This window comes from Danio aesculapii, chromosome 8, assembly GCF_903798145.1.
Source record: "Danio aesculapii chromosome 8, fDanAes4.1, whole genome shotgun sequence".
In the NCBI taxonomy this organism is placed as follows: domain Eukaryota; kingdom Metazoa; phylum Chordata; class Actinopteri; order Cypriniformes; family Danionidae; genus Danio; species Danio aesculapii.
In genome coordinates, this window is record NC_079442.1 from 30,163,014 (window position 1) to 30,183,248 (window position 20,235).

At 34.2% G+C, this 20,235-nt stretch overlaps 1 protein-coding gene across 1 annotated transcript; it reads right to left on the reverse strand.

The window, feature by feature from the left end:
• Positions 1–4,804: 4,804 nt before the first annotated feature.
• dnajc5aa (DnaJ (Hsp40) homolog, subfamily C, member 5aa) lies at positions 4,805–18,934 on the reverse strand. Its single transcript, XM_056463677.1, has 5 exons — positions 18,812–18,934; positions 11,937–12,072; positions 10,868–11,081; positions 9,044–9,215; positions 4,805–6,913 (listed from the first exon to the last, which is right to left on the reverse strand). The coding sequence occupies exons 2-5, from the start codon at positions 12,044–12,046 to the stop codon at positions 6,804–6,806; spliced, it is 606 nt and encodes a 201-aa protein (XP_056319652.1). The 5' UTR covers positions 12,047–12,072; positions 18,812–18,934; the 3' UTR covers positions 4,805–6,803.
• Between the last annotated feature and the right edge of the window lie 1,301 nt (positions 18,935–20,235).

Consider the following 20,235-nt stretch of genomic DNA (forward strand, 5'->3'; position numbering starts at 1 on the left):
ATATAAACACAAATTTTCACCCCACAATTATTTCATATGGAATAACAAGGATATTTTATTTAGAAACAAATCTTTATTTTATCAAAATTGTTTCAATACTTATATTTTTAGTAAGGCAGTTAATTAATCCTCATAAATATTTGTTCTCTTACACTGAATTTCTTTAAAATTTTATATTAGCAGTTAAACTAAAAGAATTCGCTATTGTTTTCCAAAGGGTATGGTTTTGCTTTTAAAAACTGCATTTCAGAAGAGATTAGCAGGTAATCCTTGTGAAAACATTTTCATTAAAATATCGATTTTTAAAACAACAGTAAGGTTATACGGAATGCTCTCTGTTGTCTCTACCTACGGCAAGATATTTTTGCCTTTTATTATTTGCTAATATTTCTTTACTGTAAAACCCAAAAAGTTAAAGTAACTCAAACCATTTGAAGAAACCGATTGCAACAAACCATTTAAATACAAAAACTAATCCTGATGAGTACTGTGAGCTTAATCCATTTGAGTAAATGAAGCAATTTCAGCACAGTAAAACCCAATAAATGCAGAGAACTCAAACCAACTGAGTACTGTAAAACCCAATAAGTTAAGGCAACTCAAACCGTTTGATGAAAGCGATTGCAACAATTTGAGTTGAAAAACTAATCTATATGAGTACTGTGAACTTACTCCATTTAAGTTAAAGTAATGAGGTATTTAATTAACTCATTGCCTTCAACACTAAGTTCAAAACTCTTTTCAAATGAGTAGAATCAACTTTCAGTCAATTTTCAGTTAACTACATTCATTTAATTTGATAAAGTTGACTGTTGGGTTTTACAGTGTTTGGTTGAAGCTTGGAAGTTAACAAACAAGTTTTGCATAAATAACAGAATCAAAGAAGTGTCTTACAAAATATAAAAAAAATCATAGAATTTATCCTGCTAAACAGGTTTTGGAAAGATTCAAAAGTGGGCTCAATGTAAACCAAACTTTTCCCATTTTGCGAATGACTTCAAATTATATATAAATCTTTTAGAACAATCACAAAACAAAAAAGCACTGAAAACAGTTAGTTAATTATATATATATATATATATATATATATATATATATATATATATATATATATATATATATATATATATATATATATATATATTACAAATATTATAATATATATTATTTATTTATATATTTTGTCTTTCAGAAAACTACTTACATATGTAATACTTCTTGTTCTTGTGACAGAATTAATAATAATTGTTTTAAAAAGCATTGTGAGAAAATGCGCATTTCATTATAGGTTTTATAAAAATGTGTTGTCACTATAGACTGTAAAAAAGGTTGTCACTCTTCTTTGGTACTTATAAAAAAAGATTCTGCACTTACTTTATCACTTCAACTAGGAGTATACATTCACATTTTGTGCTAAAAACCACCAGTATAACAATACTAAAGGATTCAGAATATATATTTGATCTTTATATGGTTTTCGTTTATGACACTTTATTTTTGACATTTTGAAATGGTTAATGAGAGGATTTGCTTGCCATGCCTCTCATCTTAAGCTATATGATTGCTCATAACACTTTGTATTTACTATAAAAACTTGACATGCGAATGTAGCATTCTACGGCATTTTATTTATAATGCGCTTTTCTAAAACCCAAAGCGCTAAGTTTTATTTCAGTAATATTTTATTTTCTATTTTTATAATCATTTCCTAATAAAATTATGGATTGTTTTTATTCTTTTTCTCATTTTACTTTCTTGGCATTATTATCATTTACTTAAAAAGTCCTTTGTTGTTTTTATTTTAAAGGGGACCTACTATGCCCCTTTTTCCAAAATGTAAATTAGGTCTCGAAGTCTCAGCTTAAAATACCCCACAAAATAATGTTTTATAACCTTTTGAAACTGCCCAATATTAATCCTAATTGTGCCCCATTATGGTGACTGTCACTTTAAATTCAAATGAGATTGGGCTCCCAGTCCTATTGTCAAACAAGGGTGGAGCTACAAACACCCATGTGTCAGCATAGTGGCAGATACAAAACCAAAACTAATATCCTATACCAGTGTTTCCCAACCCTGTTCCTGAAGGCACACCAACAGTACACATTTTCAACCTCTCCCTAATCAAACACACCTGAATCAACTCATCAGAAGAGACTCCAAAACCTGAAGTTAATGAGTCAGATAAGGGAGACATCCAAAATATGTACTGTTGGTGTGCCTCCAGGAACAGGGTTGGGAAACACTGTCCTATACAAATGAGGGCGAGATCGTCACTAATGCGCGAGGTTTTCCCACTCTGATGACACGTGCAAAGGGGGAATGTCTATCGAAGTGTTTCTGCAGACTGTTTTTATGAAGTGTGATTATAAGAAATAAAATGAATAAATGTTTACCATTAGAAACTGGTTATATTCACAGACTATTGCTACACAAATATGATTAAACGCCCTTTAAGAAGATTACTCTCAGCCACATCAAATGTTCATAAACATTTATTTTACACCAGCAAATAAATGTTTTCTCTTTTATTAATACAATAACCATGCTACAACATAAAGGTCCAGTATTATTCTTTTAATAATTCAGTGTATGTACAAGAGACCTTCACTATAGAACCATGAGTAGCATAGTTTCAGAGTCAAACTCATGTAACATACCATTTGAAACCAGGACATATGTTTATAAACATGACAAAATAAGGTCATAAATAAAATAAAAAATGCATAAAATTACCATTTCACTATAATTACACTAAACATCTTCTCTTCTTTCTGAAGACATAATATGCAACATTTTCCTGATCATTTTTACTCCACTGTTTTATGTTATTTCATTTTTTTTATTCTCCTTTAATCATCAAACTTAAAATGTCAACGAATAAGCCATACTCTTTATACAAGTGTAGTTCTGATACAGATAAATGCACAGGGAAAAAAGACCACAGAGGCTAACATCCATTAAAACCATCTAGAGCATTGGAACGAGGGAATGAGAAAGACAGTAAGAGAGAGAAAAAGAGAGAGGAGAAAGCGAGTAGATAGTGACCCAAGATACCATTGTACTCAATAATAATGAAATGTAAACAGTTTGATGAAAAATCATTGGCATTTGAAGAGTATCTAGAAAATGTGAATGAACATGGCTGGTGACATTTGTATTTAGCTCCAGATTGAGCTGAGAAGGAAAAATGAAGGCAGACAGATGAAAAACACAATTCAGAAATGCCCATGTGAGAAGGCATTGAGACACGTTGAAGTAAAAAGCATGAGCTAACATGGCATTGATGGTCATTGTGGTGTTTGTAATTGCAGATTCAGAAAATCAGGTTTGGTATAAGAAGGTTATTAAAGCACTTTCTGATATACTTGAAGAGGGAACTGACCGTCCGTACTCAGTACTTTTAGATGTTGGAACGTCGCCACACTATCAAATTCACTGAGCGCTTAAAGCATAAAAAATTATAAGCAAAAACAATCACGATGATCAGGACCACATTATTAGGCTAAATGTCACATAAACAGCTTGATGGTTGAGTTAATATTTTGATGGATAATGCCACATCTCTGAGATTGAGGAGAATCAATGAAAGGGTTATGTACCATCAATCCATAGCTACTCAATTAAGTCATCCAAGATTGCAACTTCGTTCAATCTATTTAATGAAAATGAGGGGAAATGCAACTACCAAGGAAGTTGTGTTTACTTGTTTTTAATCTCTGCCCTTAGAAAGAGCAAAAATAAAGACAATTATGCATTCTTTTAAGTAGGCATGGGACGATAACCATTTTCAAGGTATACTGCGGTTTGGAAACGTCAAGGTTTTAAAACCGCTGAAATTTTGTGCTATGCCATTCCTAAAGTATGTGTAAGATTTTTTTCTTTACTTTTTTGTTTTTTAGAACAACTGTATCTCCAGCTGAAAAGATATTCAAAAATGCTGATCTAAATTGTAAAGAAATCTGTGTTTTTGAAACAAAAGAAGACAGCAGAAGTCAATGATTCATTTGAATTATTTATCCTGACATGTTTACTGCTCTAAATCTTTTTAAAATGTTTCTCAAAATAAAATATATTGAGTTTAAAGAGGAAAAAAAGTTTTTTTGTTTTTTTTTTACCTAGGCATTTAAAAAGAATATATTTTAGAGCAGTAATCACAATACCGTAAAGCCGTGATATTTTTATCCAAGGGGTTATCATGCTGTCCGAATCTTATACTGGCCCATGCCTACTTTTAATCCATATTTGAATTAATTTATATATATATATATATATATATATATATATATATATATATATATATATATATATATATATATATATATATATATATATATATATATATATATATATATATATATCTTTTTTTAACATCCTTATAATTGCATAAAAATCCATGATCATTACAATAATTTTTCTAGTTTTAAAATTGTCAAAATTCAACCCATTTTCATTACTTTTCTGAAAATGTATTGCAATGTCATACAAACAGGCATTGATTATACAGCTCTGGAAACTATAAACCACTTGGCAATTCTCAGTTTCTTTGGATTTTTAATTTAGAGTGATTTTAATTTCTAGACATATACATGATTTTTAATTTATAGTCAATTAACAGTGGAAAATTAAGAATTTATAGTCAAGTATTTTTGTCATTGGATTTTTAATTTATAGTTTAATTTGTAGTCATTTTAATTAATGGTCATTAATTTATGGACAAAATTAATGTTTTGGATTTTTAATTTATAGTCATTTATAGTCATTTTAATTTATAGCCATCATATAGTCATAATTAAGAGTCAAATTGTTGAGCAAAACGTTTTAATGGCATTCTTCTAAGTTCAAACTAACAATGTTGTCATTCAGAGCATAAATGACAGTTGTGTCAAAATAACAAAATTAACGCTCCAGGTTTTCAGACATGTTTAAAATGCTGTAAAATCACTGTAAAAATGTTGGGTTCCACACAATTGATTTGGGTTTGGACAACATCAAGGAATTAAGTTAACTTGAGTTAACCTGGTTTGAACATGAAATAATTAAGTTGTCCCCAAAAATCCTCAAGACTTTTGTTTTGGCTCATTTTAAGTAAGTAGTTTGAATAAACAAAGATCAATTTTTTGAGTGTTCATTTTAGACAAAACAACATTGTGTTGTCTAAAATAGACAATAAATATGAATAAAGAGTGTTATTCTCACTAACTGTCATGTTCAGCAAAAAAAGGCTTTAAAAAAGATATTTGAAAGAAATGTTCTCATCAGATCTTTACAGATTATTCAAACAAATATTAACACTTGATTCAACACATTCCTAGTAAATCCAGCATGTCCAGAAAAACAGAATTTAAAAGTGGTCTCTACATTTTTTAGTGATTAATTTCTGATTTCTGATCAAATCAATAGTATAAAAATATGGGTATAAACTAGCATTAAGACTAATATTTAGCATGGCCTTGAAAGATTGAACTTCTGCAATCCGGATGCTTGTAGAGTTAAAATAAATTGCCAGTCCAATAAATAAACGGTTACTGCTCAATAATTAATGACTTCAAAAACAATAACAAGCATTTCTCTCACAATAGACAGTACATCTCGTCATAGAGAATCTCAAGTGCCCACAACAGGCCAGAACCACAGTCACAAAGAATACCTACACGCGCCAAAAACTAATATTAAAAAAATGCCCAAAATATACATATATTGTACATACATGTGATGTGTTGATTGTAGATCTATATAAAAATTAGCTTAAGTTTCCTGCTCACATACACACTCAAGATATGGGCGTTTATATCAGTTTGCGATCGTGATTCCCTTTCCGATGACAAAAAAGAGACACAACTGGGCCAAACTGAGCTTAACATTAAGACCAAAGCTGAGTGTCCAAACATGATATCACACGCCAGCGAACAACCTACACATTACACAGAGATGACAGTTCAAATCATTCCACACACAGAGAAAACTCCTACTTTTGGCTCAGGTTATCGTCCCCAAAACAACACAAAAAAACGAATGTACAATGAGCAGAATACTACAAACAAATGGCATGTTATCAATTGCACCGTTTGTATCTTTCTCTCTCTCAGAAAGCTTCAATGAAACAAAATGAACAAAGCGAGGCCAGATAACTTTAAATAATCGCTGTTAATTCTCAAATTTATGACACATAGGAGATAAAATGGCATTACAGGGACACAAACTTCGCAGTAAACCAGGAGGATTGAATGGGTAAACAAACAAAATTTCCATTTTATAAATGAAAACAATTCCTGCTGCTTCTCAGCGCAGCCACACTAGTCTTCGAACACCTATGGCAAGTTCACGGAGTCGACTTTAAACCACATTCAAGCACTTAGAACCGGGAACGAACATCTCATGTCAATAAATATACCAAAAACGGTGGGGAAATTTCTCAAACAAAGTCAAGGAACAGTGCATGCCACAGGACGACGAGCAAATCTGGCTGGAGGAGCGAGGGAACGAGTGGAAGGCAAGATCGGAGGTCAAAGGCAACAAAGAGATCAGGGTAAACGACAAGATCTTTTTTTTTTACGTTTTTTTTTTCTTAAGCTTGTTTTTTTGAAGCTACAGTACTGTGAGGTGGATCTTGCGTGGGTGATGGAAGTGGTTGTGTGAATAAGGGACGGGATACGCTAAACAATTCAGCTCCATCGCTGGCTTTCCTCCTCTCAAAACAGGCTTTTTTTTTGTTGTAGTTGAAGGATTCTTTTCATTCATTTTTCCCATTGGAGGGATGGCGCGAGACAAACCACGTGGTGGAGGCCAACAGGATGTCTGTTTTAGTTGAAGCCGGTATCGGTGTGGTAGGTAGTATGGTACCCGTCGGATGTTAGCTGGGTGGTTTCTGTGGCAGAAGGCTGCAACACGATAGGTTCACCACCGACTGCCTCTGCAGGAAGATTTCAACAGAAAAACAACGGTTAAAGCAGAATATGAAGGACAACACAACACAACATCACAACACAACTGTTGGGTTCCAAAAGTAAAAACTCTATTTATTTGCTCCAGTGGATTATTAACAATAAGAGAGTCACAGACCTGTTTCAAGCTCTGAAGTTATCAGTCATGTGTAACTGCAATGTATTGTGTATTGCAATGTAACTTCTGCATTGAGGGGTCGCCGAGTGGCGCGATTGGGAAGTTTGGATCGTTTAAGGGCTCGTTTCCACTGACTGGTACGGTACGGGTTGGTACAGGTCATCTTTATCAGGCTTGCGTTTCCACTGCTAAAAGGGTACCAATGGTACTCTTTTGGTGGGCATGGTGTACGACAGAAAGTTTCAGTCAACGTCATTTTCGCTCGACAATGCCTACAGTCAAGCTGTACAGGTTATTCACATATCATATGAGAAGCACTTCTCACAAAACAGATGCTTTACACATAAATACTTGTGTAGAAATGTTTATTACTTATTTTTCTATGAACATGAGTTGATTATAACTGCAGATCAATGACAGTGTGAAATAGCCTACTGTAACATCTGTAATTATGTAAAAAAAAAATAAATGCAACATATTTGAACAGTCTCTTACAGTCTCCGATATGTTACCACTTGCAGAAAAACTACAAACAGCAGACATTTAGTCCTTATTTAGGTTCAAACAACACAAAATATCGCCCAGTCAGTGCAAACCTCTCATGATTAAATGTGTCTTTAATCCTCACCAGCACATGTAGCCTCTTGTTAGAAAATAATTCCATCATATCAAGTTCATAATGGTCCAAAAGGTGATAATAATAGTTAAACATGGCATTTTGTTCACGTTTGCTGAAAAAATAATTTGCTCCTTTTTTCCGGCTTCTCCTGTTTCTTCTCGCGTCACTCTCATGTTTATCAGTTTCTGACAGGATCAAGTTTCAAAAGCACGTCAATAATCAAGCGCACAATATTATCATGAGCTAAAGAAGTTTGTTATTTCAAATATGGACGCGTGGCGAACGCAAGCAAGAAAGCGAAACCGCTCACGCTTCAGACTGGTTTGTAAAAAACTACGGGACACAGGGTAAAATCTTTTTACTCTTCTTTTTGGCTTTGTGGCTGTTCATCAAGACGATGACAAGGTTTGTTTGAGCCCGGGTCGACCGTGGCTCGTTATTATATGTATATGTATATGTATATAATATGTATATAATTACAAGACTTTCTCCAGAAGAAAAGATATTATCAGACATACTGTGAACATTTCCTTGCTCTGTTAAACATAATTTGGGAAACATTTAAAATAGAAATAAACATATATATACATATATATATACACAGTTGAAGTCAGAATTATTAGCCCCCTTTGAATTTTTTTTTTTATTTTAAATCTTTCCCAAAGTATGTTTAACAGAGCAAGGAAATGTTCACAGTATGTCTGATAATATTTTTTCTTCCGGAGAAAGTCTTATTTGTTTTTTTGTGCATATATATATATATATATTCATTTCAGTTAGAGATTATTTTATTTAAAAAATTAAATAAATTTAAGGATGATTATAATTTCATCACCGAATTTTCTGAGGCAATTTTCTGACTGCTCATTTATTATATTATACTTTGGGAAAATGTCAGAATTGTTACCAGTAATACAAATACTTTTGGTAAGTAGCAGCAAAGCCATAATTACAAAATGGTTTCAGGTTGATCCTCCAACAAGGGCTCAATGGATAAGAATTGTAAAGGAAATACACTATATAGAGAGATTGACGTTTGACTTAAGATTCAAAAAAGTGCAACAAGCATTGGCAAAGTATATATGTTATCTTATATCTTTTATATATGAATCGTCTTGATGGTTTGATATTAAAACTAAACATGTAAAAAATATGGGCTCCCTAACATTATATCACTGTATCGATTTCCGATATAGTCATCGTCAAGTCACTTGTTTGATTCAATGCTTGATAAAGACTTTTACATCCCTATAGAAAACATGAATGGGAAAACCATTTTCAGAGCAGCTGTGCATTAATGTGCTCTATAGAGACAGATACGTTGCATGTCATGAGCACATAACGCACGTAAGCACATCTAACCTCTCTCGTCGGACTGTAGTTGGGCCTCTAGGTCTTCAGGGGAGACGTAAAACTCCTGGTCCGGTCTATCGGGTGGCCGTGGTTTACACTTCCCGCAGCAGCAGTTGCAGCAGCAGCACAGGCAACAGCAGAAGTAGCAGCCTGTAGCCAGACCACAGAAAATAAACAGAGCCTGCAGGGGGAGACAGAGAGCAATGCAACAAAATTATTAATCAAAGGTGTTCATTTCTTTTCTGGAAAAATTAATGAATTTATTCAGCAAGGATGCACTATATTGATTTTTTATAGATGTTTATAATAGCAAGGTGAGACACTATAAGCATAAACACTGATTATTCATGCACTTGATGATTTTGAGATTCTTTCTATATACACTATCTGACAAAAGTCTTGTCGCCTTTCCAAGTTTTATGAAAAACAAATAATAACTTGACTTTTAGTTGATTATTTGGTATCAGAGGTGGCTTAAATGAAAGGAAAAGGCCTCTAGATTACGCTTATTTTACCAAAATAAAATATGATCATGCCTTGATTTTTAATTATTTAATTAGGTCAGTAAGGTCTGACTTTGCTTAGACAAAAGTCTTGTCGCTTAACAGAAATAATGTACACAATAGAATATAAAGTCATGCTGCAGTGGAAAAAGAATTAATATTGGGTATGACTCCCATGAGCTTGGACGACTGCATCCATACATCTCTGCAATGACTGAAATAATTTATTAATAAAGTCATCTGGAACGGCAAAGAAAGCGTTCTTGCAGGACTCTCAGAGTTCATCAGATTCTTTGGATTTATCTTAAATGCCTTCTCATCCTTTTACCTCAGACATGCTCAATAATGTTCATGTCTAGTGACTGGGCTGGCCAATCCTGGAGCACCTTGATCTTCTTTGCCTTCAGAAACTTTGATGTGAAGGCTGAAGTATGAGAAGGAGCACTATCCTGCTGAAGAATTTGCCCTCTCCTGTGATTTGTACTGTAATTGGCAGCACAAATGTCTTGATACCTCAGGCTGTTGATGTTGCCATCCGGTCTGCAGATCTCTCGCACGCCCCCATACTAAATGCAACCCCAAACCATAATTTTTCCTTTCACCAAACTTGACTGATTTCTGTGAGAATCTTGGGTCCATGCGGGTTCCAACAGCTAGAAGACAAGTTATTATTTGTTGCTTTTACAAATGGGATTGATGACAAGACTTTTGTCAGGTAGTGTATTTGCTTTATTTTTGCAGGTTTTTTGGTTTTCTGTGAGGTTTTTCAGACTATGTTCAAACATAATTTAAAAAAATATTATTTTTAAGAAACTTTCAGATTTATGATTAAAAGGTAAGCCTAAATCACTGTAAAAATAATAAATATGTTAATAAAACCCTGACTTTATTCAGTGTTCAGATTTATGTACTAGAACTGTATGCAAATTAGCACATATTTACATAAATACTGCATAATTTGCATTTTAGAAATCTTGTAATAAGAAAAGGGTTTGCAATTCTTAATTTGATCTTCTGGTGAAGTATGGTTAAAATAATTTTTATTTCAAATATTTGCTTTTATTTTGAGCATTCTGTGCATCAAAGACAGCTAAAATGTACCATGGTTTCCACATGACTCTCAAAAATCACTCTAAAAGCTAAAAACTCACACTAAAAACATTTGTTAGGGGAAAATAATCAGCATATTAGAATACACCTAAGATTGAATTAAATGCTGTTGAAAATTCTTTCTGAATATATTTTCCTTTTGAAAACACTATGAAGTCTTTCTACTGAACAAACACAAACACATAAACGAACCCTATTAACGCTACAAATGAAGTCATACCTTGGCCCACCAGCTGGACAGGACGAAGTAAGTGTTGACGTTCTCTTCTCCAAACTGTTCAGCCACATAAAGTCCCAGCGAGCCGTACTTGTCATAGATGTTTCTCTTTGTCGGGTCATTGAGGATGGCATGAGCATTGTTGATCTCTTTGAACTTATCAGCAGCCTCAGGGTTGTCAGGGTTCTTGTCAGGGTGATACTTCAATGCCAGTTTTCTTTAAAACATCAATTGCATTAAATTCCAGGTGCTGTTACTTATATCAGTATAACACATTCCAATGCAGTCTATATGACCTTTTACAGTCACAACAGATAAATAAAACAAACGAGAATGACTTCATTAAATAATTTATGTATATACATATATATATATATATATATATATATATATATATATATATATATATATATATATATATATAGTGTTAACATTTATTACACCACCAATCTTTGTAAGATGCTCAATTACAGTTATTAATAAGTAGAATAAAAAAGATTGGTTGAATGTTCACCGTGATTCATTTCTGACTTCCAAGTATAAAATGTAGGTGTAAATTAGCATTAAAACTAATATTTAGTTGTTTCAAGTTTGTTGCTTGCCCAATAAATGACAATACAATTGTTATTTTATAAAATTACACAAACTATATACTATACAAATATAGTATAACACTATTTTTGTTCCAAACAAAATATATTGTCATATTTATAACAAATAAATGGCTTATTTAAAGAAAAAAAATAATTGAGTATCTTTGATTTATGATATAAAGATGGCAATGTTGTGATATTTCTTTGCTATGTTTTTGTAATTACACCCTCACACTGTAATATCTCTTTAAAAAGAGCTTCACACCAAGATTCATTATTTTTATGTGGTCTTAGAGTAGCTAAAACTGTACATGGGAATCGGTCCCTGAACGCACTTAGTTTTATTGAGCTGCAGGGCTCCACATTGCTGTACTGCATTTAGCTGATAAACATCTGGTAAAAACCACAGCCAGCAAAAGAATTAAGGGAAATGAACCAAAACAGGATGCTGAGGACGGGTCGGAGCCCCTGGAACTCACCGGTATGACTTCTTGATGTCATCAACAGTGGCCACTTTGTCGACCCCCAGCACATGATAGAGGGATTCTCCGGAGGTGGAGAGACTGCGCTGCCTCTGCTGTTCAGCCATGGTGAATCAGGCCAATCCTCGACAATCTGAACACACACAAACACAAGCCATGCTGAATCACGAGAGCAAAACTATTCACAAAAACATCATATTCTTAAATCATGTTATTAAAATCTGACTTTTTCCACGTTTAAGTACTATAAGTGGGAGCATCTCCTAACATTGTGGTTGAATTTCATTTTTTAATGAAATATGCTCTTTGAAATATGTAGCACCCATTAGTATCACTTTTGAACTAGCTGTCCAATCACAGTGGAGGAGAGGCGGGACAATACCATGGCAACTGTCAACAAATAATCTGCTAAAGACTTTCAACTTGTAAAGGTACAGCGCAAAAACACTTCAGTGTCACTTCACACTCTTGAGGCTGATTTATACTTCTGCGTCAATCGCACGCATATGGTCGCATAGCCCTCGCTGTGGTTGATGCTGACATGCACCTCTCAAAAAAATGTAACTAAAAGTTGCAACAACCCATAGCGCAAGATCTGTGATTGGTCAGCTTGGTAGTGCTGATAAGCATGGGTGGCACTGAGAGCCGCGAGCCCGATGGAGCGAGTGTTTACAAGTGTCGAGCCCCATGAAGGAGCTCCCAATGGAAACTTTTGTTTTGTGTTTACCTTATGATTAAAGTTGTTGCACGTCCGCCTACTTGTAGCTTTCAGAAAAACAAAACACCTGCTAGGAAATTCGACACAGAGCAACATAAAAACCTACTGCCAGCTAGCATTTCGGAAACGTTATTGGAGAGTAACACAAACAGCACGCAGAAATATAAATGCAAGACTGCGCAAGGCAGGCGCCGTGGGTCCCGCCGATCACTCGACACAGAAGTATAAATCAGCCTTTAGGAAACTGCATAATGGAATATCAACAATAAAAGTCACTGACCTTCATCGTAACCACCAGCATAAATCATAAATAATCATGTCTCATCATCATCATTATAATTTACTCCGCTGATCTTACTTAATCTGACCTTACACTCTGTCTTTAACAGGCAGATTAGTACATTCTACAGTAATTTATCATTCAATGTGGAATACAATATGTTTCATGTCAATCTGTGGTCTAACTGAAATCAGACGGCATGCAGACAACACCTCCAGAAATCAGAAAGAGCTTTATTGCCAGGTATGTTCACACATACGAGGAATTTGTTTTCGTGACAGAGCTTCTACAGTGCAACAGGATTACAGAGACAGGACAAAAAACAGATAATAAATATATTTTAAAAAATAGAAGTAGTGAGTGCAAATATACAGATTGACAAGTGTATGTACATGTTTATTACTATATACAACGTTATATGTGCAGCTGTTATGTGCAAATTGGCATGTAAAGTGTGTTGTTAAATAAGTGTATATGTGTATAAAAGTGTATAGCAAGTAGTGATGTTGGTTCTGCAATTATTATCATCAAGTGTTCATGAGATGGATTGCCTAAGGGAAGAAACTGTTTCTGTGTCGGGCTGTTCTGGTGCGCAGTGCTCTGTAGCGTCGACCAGAAGGTAAAAGTTCAAAGAGGCAGTGTGCTGGGTGTGAGGGGTCCAGAGTGATTTTGGCAGCCCTTCTGCTCGCTCTGGATAAGTACAGTTCTTGGGGAGTAGGAAGGGTTATACTAGTGATTCGCTCAGCAATCCAATCACTGCATAAAGTCCCCTGTCCCTAGAACATGTCCTGAAAGCTGTTCTGCTTCAGTAAAATCTCACTAATATACGCACACTGGCACATCCATAGTTAAACTGGCACGTTTCATTTACTCTGGGACTGAAACTAATAGTGAAAATGGATTTTTGATGTCACATAGTTGGACTCTTCTCAAAAAGACCAGACATTCTGGAGTGAGAGTTTACTTCAAACTTGCCAAAATTGTAAATATAAGACAACTAAAAGAAAAAATTCAAATAAATTGTACAGATAAATGATTGCTGCAAAAAAAGATTTTAAAAATTGTTGAATTTCCAACAAAGTTATCTCAGCTCCGTGACTCTTTAGAAACCCTTGAAGTTGCCAAATATATACAGATTATAAACTTGCTAAACCCACAAAAACTGCATCATCAGATGAACAACCTGCAGAGAAACCGTGTCCGATATTCTACAGATCATAGTTTGTGGTTTAAACCACTCAAGATAATTAGCACATTTAATGGATTTCAAATCAATACCTCGGCTTAAGAGGCAAAACAGAGCCACTGGATCTAAAGATAATAAAAAGGTTTAGAACAACAATGAATATCAAGCTGCTTGTTTTTATCTGAATCCGTCATAGCAAAGACGTTTCTAATGACAGCTTGCGTGATTACACAGTTTACTACTGTACTGATGACATAACTAGCAGCTCTAGCGATCATCAGGGATTAATCATGATTCATCGGCTGACTCACACTTTTCCTGTCAGCTGATTTTCTTGTTTTAGTCCCCCAGAAAGAGAAATCAATACCACAGGATATCACAGGGTTCAGTTTCCAGCAGATGCTGTATTCACAGCCTAGCAGTGCGATGACACATTTCACTAGTGTTGCCCTGCATGCGAGTCAGTCAGATCCATATTGTCATGTGACAACTGTTCGATTACAACGTTACTATGGTGTATTTCAATTCAATATTAAAGTGCGCAATAAAAGATCTGGCATGGTTTCATGTCAGTGGGAGAAAGGAGCAAGTGTAAAACTGTCTCTGTGCGCTTACTTGTCTCATCATCATGTCTGGAAAGGCCTGGGTTTGTGTCAAATCAATCTCCAGAGCTTTCCTCGGCTGACTGGAGTATATAAGATAGTTTACTCAGCACTGTTGGACCCTGATAAGTCAAACAAACAACCAAGGGACTCAAAAGAAGCCATTGGGGACAATATCCGCCAGATAAACTCGAAATTAAAGTGCAAATACTACTAGTTGTATACTACTAGTTTCCAAAGAGTAGGTATAAAATATACTAATAATAAAATTTAACACTTGAAATTGTTCAGCTTCTCTGCATTTTAAAATATTTAACAGGTTAAACACATAGATTAACACAGTAAAATATTCAAGCTTGAGTAAAATGTAATTTTTGTTTTATGCAGTAAACTTGTGATGGCAATTATTTCATTTAAAATTAAATTAAGGCAGACTGAAATGTGGTCTTTCCTTAGACATCCTTGCTATACAGGATTTCTGCAGGCTCATCAAGTCAAATTTAAGACTTTTTAAGAGCTTTTTAAGACAATTATGAATGAAATTTCAGACTTATACAAGGCTAAACACTAATTAAACCATATGTTCATAAATAAAAATATAAATAGATCTGGTAAATGCAGTTATTAAATAAGAGAGGATAAGTAAACTTTTGTTAAAACTTTTATTGAGATCGAATGATAGTGACTGAATGGGTGTTGGCCCGATTGAGTAGCTTTACATAGACATAGAAAAATGAAGACCTGTTTAAAATAATTTAAGACCTACAACACAATATTTCTGCATTATCAGTCCTAAATTTAGATTTTGAAATGAAAGACATTTTAAGATTTTTTTTTTAAGACCACGCGGATACCCTTGTTATACTACGTCACTCCAAAACATTACATTATTTTCCTGGCATCTATAGAAAATAGAACAAAGAAAAACTTACAAACTAAATGGATATGGATTATTTGTAAAGCAGCATTATGATCTGACACCAATGTCAATTTTAATGATATAGCACAAATAAACGCAGCCAAAGGTTGACCAATGTGCTGCAAAATACAAATCACAAAGAGAAAAATATTAAATTATAGCTAAAACAAACAATTCTCACTGATAAAATGCCAAATCAAAAAGGTAAGTTTTCAACCTAGATTTAAAAACAGACAGAGATTATATAGATCTATTACAGAGGGGCAGAACATTCCACAATCTACGACCAGCTACTGCGAAAGCCAACACTGCATTTCAGCCTCGACTCGGATGCATAATAATCTCTGGTTTGATGACCGAAGAGACCGACCAGGCTGATGTTCAGTCAACAGGTCTGACAGATAAGACCAAGAGAAGAATTTTAAAAGTGACACGATAGTGCACAGGCAACCAGTGCAAAGAGCGTAAGACTGGTGTGATATGATCATGTTTTTTGGTACCGGTTAAAAGCTATGCAGCAGCATTTTGAACTTACTGTAAATTGGATAGAGTTGTCTGACTAATCCCAAAATACTGTATAGTAAGTTACAGTAGTCCAACCTACAACTAATTAAAAAAAAATTTCTAGATAGATTAGGTTTGACTGTCAATTGAAGCTCAAAAAAGCAGGATTTGACCCCTGCATTTATCTGTTTATTAAATCTCAAGCCATCATCAAATAACACCCAGATTTTTTTTACCCAAGGCTTCACAGAAAAGCTTGATTTACCAAGATTTACTGGTTGTGCTGTAGAAGTATTTGATAGACCGAACACAATTATTTCAGTTTTACTCTCATTCAAATCTAGAAAGTTTGAAGACAACCAGGCTTTCACATTCTACAAGCAAGACATGAGTCTCCAACCCACTTGAAATCGGTTTTAAGGGCAGGTAAATTTGAGTGTCATCCTGCTGTCATCAATAGGCTTAGTCATTTTGAGTGCAACTTCTCCAAACCAGCAGTGCCTCCAATAAAGTAAATAACTTTACTCGTTAGAAAAAGGTGTAAACTCAACTGTAAATTGTTTTTCAGAGAAAAAAAGACATTTAAAGGAATAGCTCACCCAAAACTAAAAATTCTGTCATTTAAGCAACCTTCACTTGACCCATCCAAAACTGTTTGACTTTTTTTGTTGTGTTGTTGTTTTTCTGTTGAACAAAAAAATATTCTTTTAAAAAGTGTAATTATTGACTTTCATAGTATGTTTTTTTTCTACTGTGAAAGTCAATGTTTACCAGTTTATAACATTTTTCAAAATATTAAATAAAACGTTTTTGTTCAACAGATAAAGCAACACATACAGGTTTGGAACCACTACTTGAGGATGTGAAAATATTGAGTAAATGTACATTTTTAGATGAACTATCCCTTTAAATATGATATAACAATTACAAAAAAAAAATTAAGTTAAAGGCTGTACATTTTCCAGAAGCTTCAGGAGGATTCAGGAGCTGAAGAAACATGACTGTCAGCATTCAGCATCAGTGAATGTGGCCCCCAAAGACAGCTTACAATTGCTTGGTAGACAACCAAAAAATAGGAATTATGGGTAGTTTTGATAGCAGTTCAAGAAGCTGTGGATTCTCTTATAGAGCGGATTCAAAACAGTAAAGTGATTCCTTAACAAACAACTCTTTTGAGCCAGTATTTTGAATGATTCCTTAACATCATTAGCCAGATATTCAGATTGATGGAAAAATATTTGTCATCACACTAGACATGGGTCCATAACCGGTTTCAAGGTTTACCGTGGTTTGGAAAATTCAAGGTTTTAAAACCACCAAAGTTTTACCTAAGGTGCGTGTATATATATTTGGACAAGCAAGTCGAAATATTTTACATATTTTTCACAACTATTTTATTTAGGTTTTTAGGGCAACAGTATCTCCAGCAGAAAAGGAACATCTACATCAACAGCTACTGATGCAAGATATTTTAAACGTTTCTTAAAATAAAATATATTGTGTTCAATGGGGGGAAAGGTTTTTGTTTTTACCCAGACCAAGGTTATCATATCAGAATATTATACTGGCTTCACACACTAGGATTCACTGCCCAAGGCCTGCCCCTTCTTCATGTCTCACTGGGGAAAAAACTGAGTGTGTTTAACCATTTAAATCTGAAACATGACAAACAAGTTCATTTTTAAGACTTCACAGATATAAAAACATAAGAAATATTGCATTAATGACTGTTTGCATATGTTTATTTAACCATTAGAATTACAAACACACATAGGTGTTCAAATATAGGATCTATAATTTTATATAGTCTAGATGTTTATGTATAACCACATATCAGATTTCCAGGTTATCATATCATATTGGGAAGATTCATGAAAGATCTGAAGATGGTTGAAAAATAAATTAATGACTTATACATGTTATTTAAATTTGTAATAAGGGAGAATGGCCAGTATTTACAGACTCTATAATATAGATATATATATGAGAAAAATGCCTGCTACGTTTACGACAGTAAAACTAGACTTTGATTCTGTTTAATCTATTTTATCATATGACAACAGTTATTTGTTCTCAGTTATTTCTTCCTCAAAATAAAGGCTAATAAGGTTAACATACGTGGAATCGAAATTTCTCGTTGAATTTCGCGTGACTCCCATCCCTACTGTTTACAGATCCACAACTGCGCTATTCGGTCTGCATGAAAGAGCGCTCGGTTTTTAACAAATGTCGCACTATGTGTCCGCCTCAAGACAAGACAATCCAAAATACACCACCATCACGAAAAAACAAAACACACACACGATTCTTCATCAATATGAAGCTGAGGAGTGGCGATCTGATGATGTGAATCTAAGCAACAAACGCCAACGAGCCCATGTTTTTTTTCTACTCTACAAAATGCCGACAGATGACGGTCTACGATATAATACATAAACAAATGGCAGGGATTTCTAGCTAATCTCTGAATTTCTTCGTTTCTGCATTACGGGAAGGGCCACGGAGCTCAGGTTTGCTCTGCGCTCCAGCATCCATATTTTGTGGCCTGTTCACTCCCGTTAACGTTACAGACCAATAATCACGAGCCGTGAGAAATTAGGAGAGCGGTTACAAATCCGTTTCTTCTGCGACTGTAACGTGATTTTAACGCATGCACCGCTTACCGTTTCGTCGGCCCCGGCGTCGTGATTTAATGTCAGTGCGTTAACGAAACCGATGTTAAATTTGTGGTTGCATCCCCGGGAACCGCGCGATCACGTAAGTGTACCAGATGCAGCAGATCTCGCTCAGCCACGCCCACTCCTGACATCATCACAAAGACGTGAGCATCACCCCCCTGAGCAACTGGATGGAGATGAGGGCTGGATACTGAGGAAGAAATCACAGCAGTAAGCCTGATTATATATATTATCATGTGTGTTTACTAATCAATAAACGATATTTGAGTAGAATTTGACATTGTTTGATACTATAATGGTTTGTGGTTTTCATTGAATCACGCAGTTTTCGTTGTTCTCTGTGTCGCCATCTGCTGGTGAGGGGACAAATGACATCGAATCATTAGTGCACAAATTCATCGATCACTCTGAAACAGTTTAATTATCCTAATCACTTATTAACCAAACGACGATTTTCGTGCAAAATTACACTATATTTCGTATACTTAAAATTCCATATAAGGGATTCTACCAGAAACGTACATTATCTGTCTCTGAAATAAAAACAAAAACACAGTAAGTGAAAAGTATTTCATCCCAAACATTTCTGATGGTTGACTTCTGTGAGTTGTTCTGTTAATGAACATGTCATTCATTTGGTTCTCAGATTTTTTTTTCCTTTATTAAAAACACTTTACACATTTACAAACCTTGCCATTGTCCTCAGCCCAATTTAACCTACTGTACAGCTTTAATAGTTTTGTTATGCTAAAAACTATTTAGAAGAAAAAAAAGTTCAGAAATAGCAAGTTTAAGTTGTTATCCATCCCATCAATTGATTAAATACATAAAATTATAAATAAATTCTACAAATAAATACTTTGAATATATAATTCAAATAAATGTACATGTTTCGGTCAGTCCAGTCGCATTTGCATTAAATTCAACATAAAATGCGTCCAATACACCTTTAAGGCTATGATTCAGAATTGACATCATTTGATGGAGAAGCTGACAGTGATCAAGGATGCGTTGTATTATTGAATTGTATGATTTTATGCTTGTTTTTGTATAATTTTTTTGAGGACGACAAGCTAAAAGTCAGGCCCTGTCACATTTCTAAGTGAAAATGAACGTTTCTGGTAGAATGTCCCATAATTCTATATTTTAAATAAATATTAGTCCGACCAGCTCTGGCAAATATTTTAATATACATTTGAATAGAAAGTATAGACTGTGACATTAACAACAAAATATAAATACAGCTATAGAATTAAAGTACTTGAGTTTGAGTAAAATGTTAATATTTGTTTAAATCTATAAAGGTCCCAAGACATTTCTTCCTAATTTAAAAAAACAGTCATTTAGAGCTTTTTTCCCTTCAGAATATGACTATTGGCCAGAAATTAATTTATTTGTTATGTTTGAGA

Excerpts from the sequence above, each read along its gene's own strand:
- dnajc5aa (XM_056463677.1), bottom strand. The coding sequence starts at position 12,046 with ATGGCTGAACAGCAGAGGCAGCGCAGTCTCTCCACCTCCGGAGAATCC. Across the intron at positions 11,082-11,936 it reads GACATCAAGAAGTCATACCG|AAAACTGGCATTGAAGTATC; the intron begins GTGAGTTCCAGG and ends GATGTTTTAAAG. Across the intron at positions 9,216-10,867 it reads TGTCCAGCTGGTGGGCCAAG|GCTCTGTTTATTTTCTGTGG; the intron begins GTATGACTTCAT and ends CTCCCCCTGCAG.